Source organism: Bufo bufo, chromosome 6 (assembly GCF_905171765.1).
Source record: "Bufo bufo chromosome 6, aBufBuf1.1, whole genome shotgun sequence".
Lineage (NCBI taxonomy): Eukaryota > Metazoa > Chordata > Amphibia > Anura > Bufonidae > Bufo > Bufo bufo.
In genome coordinates, this window is record NC_053394.1 from 336041541 (window position 1) to 336054667 (window position 13127).

At 48.2% G+C, this 13127-nt stretch overlaps 1 protein-coding gene across 1 annotated transcript in view; it reads left to right on the forward strand.

The window, feature by feature from the left end:
- The first annotated feature begins 917 nt into the window (after positions 1-917).
- LOC121005208 (agouti-signaling protein-like) overlaps positions 918-13127 on the forward strand; it is a 112155-nt gene continuing 99945 nt past the window's right edge. The window contains exon 1 of the mRNA XM_040437803.1: positions 918-999. Coding sequence (XP_040293737.1) covers positions 984-999 — 16 coding nt within the window. The 5' untranslated portion in view covers positions 918-983. The remainder of the gene's footprint in view (positions 1000-13127) is intronic.

Sequence of the window (13127 nt, forward strand, 5' to 3'; positions counted from 1 at the left end):
AAGTCCCCGTGGAACGCATGTGGAACACATCGGCACTTCCTGTAACGTCATCACTAAGCACCAGAGGAAGCGCTGTGATGAGGAGCGTCTTTCTGAGACCGGAGGAACTAAGTAAGTGTCCGGTCAGCACATGGCCCCTCCAAGCCAGCGCAAGCAAGGAGGTAAGGAGCAGGATACTTACTTACACTTTCCAGCACCAATAAAACTCCAATATAGGACGTTGGTGCTGCCTGCCCCCTCATGTGCAATAAGGCATCCTCGACTTTTCCCCACCTCTGCCTGCCTACACAGAAGTGGACCCACAGCAAATGCCATGAGTGTTAAGTTAACCCATCTCCCACCTGGAGGGACAGGAAGACACTGAGGATATGCTTGATGAGGGTCTATTTTATATTTCCTGTCCCTACCTGGTTGGAGGCGGGTCATCTCATGGTATGCCGTCATGGAGGATGAAAGGGAAAACTTTTGATCGTGTGATGGATACATTATATGGACACTATTGTATCTGAAAAGAGTCAAGCACTTGTATATTCGTTACATGACAGATTTTTTTATTCTTCATTACGCAAGGGTTAAAGCTAAGGGGGGGATTTATGAAATGATCTGTGCCAGTTTGGTGACATTAAACAGATAAATATTTGCAGTTTTCACAATAGCTTGAAATGTTCTCTCCTCTAGCCACATTTCAGAAGTAGAAGCAACTTATTTACTATTTCTTACTAAAGAAATTGCCAAAAATTATAGCACAGGTCAATGTCTGCTGACTATAGCACATTTCCATTTCTGACAACAGGGCAACAACACGTGACCGCTACAGCCAATCACTGGCTTCAAAGGTTTATATTGTAGATCACTAATTAAAGAAGTGGTAACTCCTTGCAGCTTGTTAAAGACTTACCACTTCTTTCAACAGCAATACACAGCTCCTGGCAGTATCGCTGCAGCTGCTCGGGGGTTCGACCGCTGTATGGTGTCAAACCCGCATGACAGCAGACTTAGGTAAGATCTTAATATATATTGGAAGAGTTGTGTTTTTTTTTATGTTGCAGATGTTGTCACTTTCACCACCCTGCAGAAATGGAAAACTGGAAATCTCCTCCAATAACCCATGTTTGCAACTAGCAAATGAGCTTGGTCTGTGGTTGTTGTTTTTAATGAAGCTTCAAGCATGTAACCTAACAGTAAAGGCTATTGCACACAAACGTATTTTCGATAAGTGTCCGTTCAATTTTTATTTTTTTGTGGACCGTATACGGAACCATTCATTTCAATGGTGTGCATTCAGTTTCCTTATTTATGTTATGCTAAAATATAGAACTTGTCCTATTATTGTCCGCACAACGGACAAGGATAGTAATGTTCTAATAGGGGCCAGCTGTTCCGTTCCGCAAAATACGGAATGCACATGGACTTCATCCGTATTTTTTGCGAATGGAGTGAAAATCACCGCTCATGTGCACAGCCCCATAGAAATGAATGGGTCCGGATTCAGTGCAGGTGCAATGCGTTCACTTCACGCATTGCACTCACGCGGAAAACTCGCCCGTGTGAAAGGGGCCTTAGTTTTCTAGTTTTCCATCATCCTCCTACCTAATTAACACCCCTCTAATATTGTGCGTGCTGTGCTCCATATACAAGTTACACACAGATAGTCCCCTTCAATAATTATTGGCACACAGTGTCCTAAAAAATAACTGTGCCCAGGAAACAGTGTCCCTGACACTAATAGTGTAAAGATAATGTTCCCCAAAAATAATTGTGCTAAGCTGATACCATGCCAGGGTGCCCACCAAAGTAACAGTGCTCCCCAAAATCCCACCAATAGAAATAATTATCTACCAGAGAACACGTAGTAGTAATAGTGCCCCTATAGTAATAATGTCCCCACTGTTTCCCAGAAGTAATAATGCTCCTATAGTGCTCATACTAGTATTCAAGTTCCTCATAGTCCCTCAACTGTAATAAAGCCCACCATAATGCCTCTGGTAGTAATAATTCTCTTTAGAACTCTTTGTGTAACAGTAGAAAAATGCCCCCTTATAATGTGCGCCAGTACATAAAAGTGCCCTGTTGTGTGGCAGTATAAAAAATACCTCCTCTTAGTGCCCCCTGTAGAGCCAATGCCCCCTACTGTGTGCCCAAAAAACTCTTAGTGCCCCCAGTTAAGTCCCCATAGTGCCCTATAATTTGCGCCAGTATAAAATAATCCTATATCATGCACCAAAAGTGCACCTCCCCTTGTCCCTATAGTGACTGACAATGTGCCAGTATAAAATGCCCCCATAATGTGTGCCAGTATAATGCCCCTATATAATGACCCCAATAGTGCTCCTTTTCCCCCATTCTCCATAGTGGCCCCCATGTGTGCCAGCATATGAGATAGGGTCCCCATAGTGCTCCTCCCCTTTCATAGTGCCCCCCATGTCTGCCAGTATATAAGATAGGACCCCCATAGGGTTCTTTCCCATATATAGTGCCCCCCATGTGTACCAGTATATAAGATAGAGCCCCATATTTCTCCTTCTCCTTCATAGTGCCCCCCATGTGTGCCAGTTTATAAGATAGGGCTCCCCATAGTGCTCCTCCCCCTCCATAGTTACTATCACACATGGGGGGAACTAAAATAGGGCCCCCCATAGTGCTCCTTCCCCTCCATAGTGCCCCCATGTGTGCCAGTATATAAAATAGGGCCCCAATAGTACTCCCCCCTCCATGGTGACCCCCCATGTGTGTCAGTATTTAAAATAGGGCCCCCATAAACGAATATACAGTTGCAAGAAAAAGTATGTGAACCCTTTGGAATGATATGGATTTCTGCATAAATTGGTCATAAAATGTGATCGGATCTTCATCTAAGTCACAACAATAGACAATCACAGTCTGCTTAAACTAATAACACACACAAATTGAAATGTTACCATGTTTTTATTGAACACACCATGTAAACATTCACAATGCAGGTGGAAAAAGTATGTAAACCCCTATACTAATGACATCTCCAAGAGCTAATTGGAGTGAGGTGTCAGCCAACTGGAGTCCAATCAATGAGATGAGATTGGAGGTGTTGATTACAGCTGCCCTGCCCTATAAAAAACACACACCAGTTCTGGGTTTGCTTTTCACATGAAGCATTGCCTGATGTGAATGATGCCTCGCATAAAAGAGCTCTCAGAAGACCTACGATTAAGAATTGTTGACTTGCATAAAGCTGGAAAGGGTTATAAAAGTATCTCCAAACGCCTTGCTGTTCATCAGTCCACGTTAAGACAAATTGTCTATAAATGGAGAAAGTTCAGCACTGCTGCTACTATCTCTAGGAGTGGCCGTCCTGTAAATATGACTGCAAGAGCACAGTGCAGACTACTCAGAGAGGTGAAGAAGAATTCTAGAGTGTCAGCTAAAGACTTACAAAAGTCTCTGGCATATGCTAACATCCCTGTTAGCGAATCTACGATACGTAAAACACTAAACAAGAATGGATTTCATGGGAGGATACCACAGAGGAAGCCACTGCTGTCCAAAAAAACATTGCTGCACGTTTACAGTTTGCACAAGAGCACCTGGATGTTCCACAGCAGTATTGGCAAAATATTCTGTGGACAGATGAAACCAAAGTTAAGTTGTTTGGAAGAAAACACACAACACTATGTGTGGAGAAAAAGAGGCACAGAGCACCAACATCAAAACCTCATCCCAACTGTGAAGTATGGTAGTGGGGGCATCATGGTTTGCGGCTGCTTTGCTGCGTCAGGGCCTGGACGGCTTGCTATCATCGAAGGAAAAATGAATTCCCAAGTTTATCAAGACATTTTGCAGGAGAACTTAAGGCCATCTGTCCACCAGCTGAAGCTCAACAGAAGATAGGTGTTGTAACAAGACAACGAGCCAAAGCATAGAAGTAAATCAACAACAGAATGGCTTAAACAGAAGAAAATACGCCTTCTGGAGTGGCCCAGTCAGAGACCCGATTGAGATGCTTTGGCATGACCTCAAGAAAGCGATTCACACCAGACATCCCAAGAATATTGCTGAACTGAAAAACAGTTCTGTAAAGAGGAATGGTCAAGAATTACTCCTAACCGTTGTGCACTTCTGATCTGCAACTACAGGAAACGTTTGGTTGAAGTTATTGCTGCCAAACGAGGTTCATCCAGTTATTAAATCCAAGGGTTCACTTACTTTTTCCACCTGCACTGTGAATGTTTACATGGTGTGTTCAATAAAAACATGGTATTGGTAACATTTAATTCTTTGTGTGTTATTAGTTTAAGCAGGCTGTGATTGTCTATTGTTGTGACTTAGATGAAGATCAGGTCACATTTTATGACCAATTTGTGCAGAAATCCATATCATTCCAAAGGGTTCACATACTTTTTCTTGCAACTGTACTTATTTCTTACTTCCTTGCTGCTTTCAGCGATGCGATGCAGGCCTCTTCCGGCCAGTGTCCCGCGCTGTACAGCTCAGACAGCGCGATGATGTCATTATGCCGCCTGCGCCGGCCTCTGATAGGTTGCAGGCCTAGTGCACATAGCCTATGAGACGACTGGGGAAGGGAGACACCTCTCCCCTGCCCCACCGCAGCATCCATCTGTATCGCCATCCTAAGGATGAATAGAGATGAGCGCTTCCACAATGGAAGCGCTCATCTCCCTGTCACTACCAGAGCTTTGGGACGTTCTCACAGCTCTGTTTCTCCACCCCTGTGATGATGTCACTACTAGAGCTGGGAGGAGTTCTCACTACTCTGTTTACTTTTGGTTTCTTTCACCACAGCTGTCCTTCATGTGTTTGATTTTCCTCTCTTTATATCACCCCTCCTCCTATGATAGGATGTGGATTATAGTTCTCACTTCAGTTGTAGCTCTGGCTTTAGTTTCTTCACTTGTAGCTATCAGTTCACTGGACCTGTGTTCTGCTGCAGCTAGCACTCCGGATATTGCCAGCCTGTCCTTGGATCCATCTTCTCTGCGGCTGCAACACCGTCAGCTAAGTGTGCAGACATTGTTGTGTTCCTGTTTATTTTCTGACTGGATCTGAGGTGGCCACGGTTCCCTCCATATACTGAGTAGGGCACTGGTGGCCGTGCCCCTTCCACTATTGTAGGGGTTACAGTGGTCATTAGTCTTAGGCACGTGGGCATGCCTCTTTCCGCCATTTGGATCCGGGCATGTGCTTTAGCAGAATAGGGAGAGCGTTGAGGGTCGGACAGGGGTCACCCGTTATCCTCCCTAGTTCTGGGTCCAGTCAGTAGCTCTGTACTGTGTATTACTATTGTTGCCCACATACAGCCGTGACATTATAATCCACCAAAACCGTCCTTTTTTGACATGGATCCGCTTTCTGGCCTGGTTGACCGCATGCAGGGTCTTTCTTTGGAAGTAGCGGATCTCCGTCAATCTATGACTCAGCTTCAAGCATTGGGCCCTGCTCCGGCTCATGGAGTCTGTTGCGAGCCAAAGGTCTCACTTCCGGAGACGTTCTCCGGGGGCAGTGAGAATTTTGTTCGTTTCAGAGAGTCATGCAAACTCCATTTTTGCTTGTGTCCTCACTCTTCTGGTAATCAAGAGCAGAGGGTGAGGATTGTCATCTCCCTGCTCAGGGGTAATGCTCAGACTTGGGCTTTTTCGCTGCCATCAGGGGATCCCTCCCTTCGATCCGTGGAGGGATTTTTTGTGGCCCTGGGGCAGATTTATGATGACCCGGATCGTGTTGCTCTGGCCGAATCTAACCTACGTGTTTTATGCCAGAACAAACGGTCTGCGGAGCTTTTTTGTTCTGAATTTCGGAGATGGGCAGCTGATTCGGGTTGGAATGATGCTGCACTCCGGAGTCAGTTCTGTCATGGTCTCTCGGAGAGATTAAAAGATGCGTTTGCTTTCCATGAGAGACCAACGTCCTTAGAGTCTGCCATGTCATTGGCGGTACGCCTTGACAGGCGTCTAAGAGAAAGAAACGAGACCTCTCTGTCCAGCCATTGTCAGTCTAGGGGAAGTGGTGCGGACTCATTCAGTGTGCAGGGGCCTCATCCTGTCTCGCTCCCCTCTGAGGAGGAGCCCATGCAGCTAGCTCGACTTGCCCCTGATAAAAGAGGATTTAGTCCTCAGAGTATGGTCTGTTTTTGTTGTGGGGGCATAGGTCATTTGGCAAATGTTTGTCCATCTAGGAGATTCTTGAACCGTACTAAGAGCGATAATAAGAGAAAAATCTCAAAAGGTAAATCATCAAGTTCTGCTTCATCTGCTACTTTGGGCAAAGTTGATGTAGGATTTGATGCTTTTCCTCTGACCTGCAGTTCCCGTTTTCTCCTGTCTGCCAGGGTGGCGCTAGAGAGCAAAGTCATTTCTTGTGAGATTTTTGTCGATAGTGGAGCGGCCGTCAATCTTATTGACACTCAATTTGTAGCCATGCATGGTTTTCAGGTTTGCACATTAGATAAAGATATACCTGTTTTTGCTATTGACTCTGCTCCACTCTCACAGAGATCTCTGAAAGGCATTGTTCACAATATCCGGCTAGCTGTAGGTGACACTCATGTGGAGGATATATCTTGTTTTGTCCTTAACGGATTGCCGTCTCCTCTAGTTTTGGGGTTACCCTGGCTCACTAGACATAACCCCACTATTGATTGGCAAGGAAGGCAAATAAATGAGTGGAGTGACTTTTGTAGAGAGAATTGTCTCACAGCGACTTTTGCAGAGGTGTCTACTAAAACGGTGCCATCATTTCTCTCTGATTTCTCGGACGTGTTTTCCGAGAGCGGTGTTCAGGAGCTACCTCCTCACCGGGAGTTTGACTGTCCCATTAACCTCATTCCCGGCGCCAAGCTGCCAAAAGCACGCCTCTACAATCTCTCACAACCGGAAAGAATCGCTATGCGAACTTACATCTCCGAGAGTCTCGAAAAGGGGCATATTCGTCCCTCAAAGTCACCTGTGGCCGCGGGTTTTTTTTTTGTTAAAAAGAAAGATGGCTCTCTGAGACCTTGCCTAGATTTTAGGGAGCTGAACCGTATCACGATTCGCGATCCCTATCCCCTTCCTCTGATCCCGGACCTCTTCAATCAAATTGTTGGGGCCAAGGTGTTTTCCAAATTGGATTTGAGAGGCGCGTACAACCTGGTCAGGGTCAGAGAGGGGGATGAATGGAAAACGGCCTTTAATACCCCTGACGGGCATTTCGAGAATCTCGTTATGCCTTTCGGCCTGATGAATGCTCCGGCCGTCTTTCAGCATTTTGTTAATAGTATTTTCTATCATTTAATGGGGAAATTTGTATTGGTGTATCTTGATGATATTTTGATTTTTTCCCCTGATGTTCAGACCCATCAGGATCATCTTTTTCAGGTTCTGCAGATTCTGCGGGAAAATAAATTGTACGCCAAGCTGGAGAAATGTCTTTTTATGGTATCGGAGATTCAATTTCTGGGTTTTCTCCTCTCTGCTTCTGGTTTTCGCATGGATCCCGAGAAGGTCCGTGCTGTACTTGAGTGGGAGCTTCCTGAGAATCAGAAGGCATTGATGCGCTTTCTGGGTTTTGCGAACTATTACAGAAAGTTCATTTTGAATTATTCCTCTGTTGTCAAACCCCTCACTGACATGACAAAAAAGGGGGCGGATTTTTCCTCTTGGTCGGAGGAGGCGCTTGCAGCCTTTTCTAAGATTAAAGAGAATTTTGCGTCTGCTCCCGTCTTGGTGCATCCCGATGTTTCCTTACCTTTTATTGTTGAGGTGGATGCTTCCGAGGTGGGTGTGGGTGCGGTTTTGTCCCAGGGCCCTTCCCCTGCCAAGTGGCGACCCTGTGCCTTTTTCTCTAAAAAACTCTCCCCGGCAGAGAGAAACTATGATGTGGGCGATAGGGAGTTGTTGGCCATCAAGTTGGCTTTCGAGGAATGGCGCCATTGGTTGGAGGGGGCCAGGCACCCTATCACCGTTTTTACCGACCATAAGAATCTGGCATACTTGGAGTCGGCCAGGCGTATGAATCCGAGACAGGCCAGATGGTCTCTGTTCTTCTCCAGATTCAATTTTGTTGTTACATTCCGACCTGGGATAAAAAATGTGAAGGCTGATGCTCTCTCTCGCTGTTTTCCGGGAGGAGGAAACTCTGAGGACCCGGGTCCCATTTTGGCGGAGGGGGTAGTTGTTTCTGCTCTATATTCCGATTTGGAGGCCGAGGTCCAGGCTGCCCAGACTGAGACACCTGCCCGTTGTCCTTCTGGGAAGTTGTTCGTGCCTCCTGAGCTACGTCACAAACTCTTTAAGGAGCATCATGATACGGTTCTTGCTGGTCACCCCGGGAGTAGAGCCACGGTGGATCTCATTGCTCGGAGATTTTGGTGGCCGGCTCTTCGTAAGTCGGTGGAGGGTTTTGTGGCTGCTTGTGAGACGTGCGCTCGCGCTAAGGTCCCTCGTTCACGGCCTTCAGGTTCCCTTCTCCCGTTACCCATTCCTTCCCGTCCTTGGACACACCTGTCCATGGACTTTATCACGGATCTTCCTCGTTCCTCGGGGAAGTCGGTGATCCTGGTGGTGGTGGACCGTTTTAGCAAGATGGCTCATTTCGTACCTTTCCCTGGTTTACCTAATGCTAAAACGTTGGCGCAAGCTTTTGTCGACCATATTGTTAAATTGCACGGCATTCCCTCTGATATTGTTTCCGATAGAGGCACGCAGTTTGTGTCCAGGTTCTGGAAGGCTTTCTGTTCTCGCCTGGGGGTTCGGCTGTCCTTCTCTTCTGCTTTTCATCCGCAGTCGAATGGTCAGACTGAGCGCCTCAATCAGAATCTGGAGACATATTTGCGCTGTTTTGTTTCAGAGAACCAGGAGGATTGGTGTTCATTTCTCCCTCTTGCTGAGTTTGCTCTGAACAACCGTCGTCAGGAATCTTCTGATAAGTCACCATTCTTTGGTGCATATGGGTTCCATCCACAGTTTGGGACATTCTCGGGAGGGGCTCTTTCTGGTTTACCTGAGGAGGAGAGATTTTCCTCGTCTTTGTCTACCATTTGGCAAAAGATTCAGGGTAATCTTAAAAAGATGAGTGAGAGGTATAAGCGTGTGGCTGATAAGAGACGTGTGCCTGGTCCGGACCTGAATGTGGGTGATCTGGTGTGGTTGTCTACTAGAAACATTAAGTTAAAGGTTCCCTCCTGGAAATTGGGTCCCAAGTTTATTGGGCCTTATAAAATCTTGTCAGTCATCAATCCTGTTGCCTTCCGTCTTGATCTTCCACGGGTTTGGAAGATACATAATGTATTTCACAGATCTCTCTTAAAACCATATGTCCAGCCCACGGTACCCTCCTCTTTGCCTCCTCCTCCGATTTTGGTTGATGGCAATCTGGAGTTTGAGGTTTCCAGAATTGTGGACTCTCGCATGGTCCGCGGTTTTCTTCAGTACCTCGTTCATTGGAAGGGGTATGGTCCTGAGGAGAGGATGTGGGTTCCGGTGTCGGACATTAAAGCCACTCGCCTCATCAGGGCATTTCATAGGGCTCATCCTGAGAAGGTGGGTCCTGGGTGTCCGGAGTCCACCCGTAGAGGGGGGGGTACTGTCACTACCAGAGCTTTGGGACGTTCTCACAGCTCTGTTTCTCCACCCCTGTGATGATGTCACTACTAGAGCTGGGAGGAGTTCTCACTACTCTGTTTACTTTTGGTTTCTTTCACCACAGCTGTCCTTCATGTGTTTGATTTTCCTCTCTTTATATCACCCCTCCTCCTATGATAGGATGTGGATTATAGTTCTCACTTCAGTTGTAGCTCTGGCTTTAGTTTCTTCACTTGTAGCTATCAGTTCACTGGACCTGTGTTCTGCTGCAGCTAGCACTCCGGATATTGCCAGCCTGTCCTTGGATCCATCTTCTCTGCGGCTGCAACACCGTCAGCTAAGTGTGCAGACATTGTTGTGTTCCTGTTTATTTTCTGACTGGATCTGAGGTGGCCACGGTTCCCTCCATATACTGAGTAGGGCACTGGTGGCCGTGCCCCTTCCACTATTGTAGGGGTTACAGTGGTCATTAGTCTTAGGCACGTGGGCATGCCTCTTTCCGCCATTTGGATCCGGGCATGTGCTTTAGCAGAATAGGGAGAGCGTTGAGGGTCGGACAGGGGTCACCCGTTATCCTCCCTAGTTCTGGGTCCAGTCAGTAGCTCTGTACTGTGTATTACTATTGTTGCCCACATACAGCCGTGACACTCCCCCTGTCGCCGGTAAGAGGGGGCCCTGGCCCAGCCTATGAGGGGGCCCTCAAGCTCAGCTGTCTGTGCGTCCATGTTTGTCGGCAGGGTCCCTCATCCGATTCAGCCGGCGGGGATGCAGGAGCAGGTTCGGCAGGTGGGGTGAGCAGGACCGGACTGGGGATAAAAACCAGCCCTGGAAAAAGTTGCATACCAGCCCCACAGCGTTGCGTCATTATTTACTTGTTTATAAAAGAGGAAAGCATTCATTTTAAAACACGTGTGTAAACACGAATATGAACTTTGCCCCACGATAGCTCTTTTGTAGAACCCCATTGTTCATATTACCGTTTTACTGGCTAGGGCAGCGCTAAATCCTGGCCATCAGTGACGGTGACGTCACTGGCCTTCCTGGCAGCCCCATGGAGAGCCCCGGTACGTCACCAGATCTTCAAAAAATGCCTTTGCCCTGCGCGATTTAGGGGGATCTGCCTTGGTGAAAATGGAGGTATGTCCAGGTTCAGCTCTGAACCCGAACAACCCCTTTAATTTATACTCAGATATAGTCCTCCTGTAAGTACCTGGCCTTCCCCCTCTTCCTCACCCCCCTTCCCCCCCTCTTCCTTACCCCCCCTCTTCCCCACCCCCCTTCCCCTTCTGTCCCCCTTGAATGTATGTCAGCAGCAGCACCAGGAGAAGGACTGGAGCTGCAGGCTGCACAGGGACAAGTGAGTGACTGGCAACCCCTTCCTGCTGTCACAGAGTTGCTGGATTCTCCTGGAAAAGTTGTTGAAGTGCAGCTGCCTGGAGGTGGTGGGCTCCAAGCTTCTCACAGCCACTCTGACCATCATGCATGGAGTTTCAGCTGCCTGGAAGTGACCTCCAGGCTTCTATGTATGAAGGCACAGTAGACTGCTGGGAGCTGCCTGTGTGGAGGCTGAGCAGCCTGCTGGATGCAGAGAGCTGTGTGATCACTGTCCCCTCCTGTACAGAGAGCAGCAAGGGACTCTCCAGGAGTGACATCAGCTGGGCAGATCAGCTTCTAGGATCTGGGCTCCATGGGCACTCTGTAGCCCTCACATGCTTCTTTATGCATCACAGCAAGGAGATGATTGGGGCAGTTGACAGCAGGGCTCTGGCTGGAGGTAGCACTTTGTGAAAGGTTGTCACACAGGTTGTCAGGGGCTGGGAGTGGAGAACATCTTGGTGTGTAACCTGGTGTCACTGTGCTGTACAAAGGATCTGCAGGACATGGTGCCTCCACAGAGGGCAGGGAATCAGATTGACTGAGGAGTGCCAGGGGAATCCAGCAGTGTCTGTCACTTGGAGATGTCAGGGGCAGAGCTCCTGGTGACACGACGTATCCTCATCCACACACTCTTCTGTGCGATTCATCTGCTCTGTCACATGAAGCCACATATTCTTCTCCAAAGTACAAGCCCTCCTCAGTCAATCTGATTCCCTGCCCTCTGTGGAGGCACCATGTCCAGCAGATCCTTTGTACAGCACAGTGACACCAGGTTACACACCAAGATGTTCTCCACTCCCAGCCCCTGACAACCTGTGTGACAACCTTTCACAAAGTGCTACCTCCAGCCAGAGCCCTGCTGTCAACTGCCCCAATCATCTCCTTGCTGTGATGCATAAAGAAGCATGTGAGGGCTACAGAGGGCCCATGGAGCCCAGATCCTAGAAGCTGATCTGCCCAGCTGATGTCACTCCTGGAGATTTCTGTAAACTGGAGACTGTATGTACACTAATAATATACACTACATAACCCTGACAGCCTGCACAGTCACATGTGGGCACAGCCCTGGCATCCAATACATGTCACAGAGTGCTATACTGTGCTGTATAGCTTATAATGCACAGTATAGCTTTCTATGATATGTATTGGATGCCAGGGCTGTGCCCACATGTGACTGTGCAGGCTGTCAGGGTTATGTAGTGTATATTAGTGTACATACAGTCTTATAATTTATAAGACTGTATGCAAATAATATACACTACATAACCCTGACAGCCTGCACAGTCACATGTGGGCACAGCCTGGCCCCTTCTTACCCCCAGTATTTGCGGCTCCTCAAGTCCTCTCAGGGCTGTTTACATCGGGTCGGGCTCTGCTTCCGGTCTGCGGCCTGGGCCCGGCATATTGAATCTGGAGGTGAGGCGGCGGGAGCCTGAGGCCACTTGCAGGAAGAGAGGGGTGGCCACACACAGGACAGCCAGCCAGGCTGGGCCAGAAGGATAACGGGCTGCCGCTCACAGCGACACCAGGTGGTCGGAGGGAGCAGTGCCGCACCCACGGAGGCCGGCCAGCCGCCCTGCTCAGCTCCACCCACCGGCCACCACTACATCAGAGCTTTCGGATTCGGCCCGGAGAATACGTGGAAGGGAGAATACGTGGACATTTTTTCATTGCTCCCGCTTGAAAGGTTTAAGGAGAGGAAGGATGATAAAAAGAAGGAAGACTAGGATAGGCGGCAGTACCGCTTGATCCCTCTGACGTTTTCCAACTTGATCCAGGCGTTTGTGATCCTGGCCAGTGTCATTGGGGAGAAGGCGCCGGAGAATTGTTCAGCGCTTTTCTGTTATCTGGACACGATAGGGGAGGCGTATAGGGTATATGGGGGGCTTGGGTGGTTGCGGTATGATGAGCAATTCCGGCAACGAAAAGCAGCTAGGTCTAGCATCTGGTGGGATCATAAGGATATAGTTTTGTGGATGCGGGTGATGGCTCCAGTCAGGACGGGCAGTCCTTTCCAGGGGACGCCGGGGTTCTGGGCAATTGGAGCGCTCTGCGGTATTGCAAAAGGGATTATGTTCCAGTTTAATGAGGGTGGATGCCGGTATGGGGATAAGTGCAAATTTAAGTAGTGTTCCTCATGTGGGGGGAATCACGGAGCGCAGCGGCGCTTCAAAGGTCGTAAAGGAAAAGGTGGGGGGC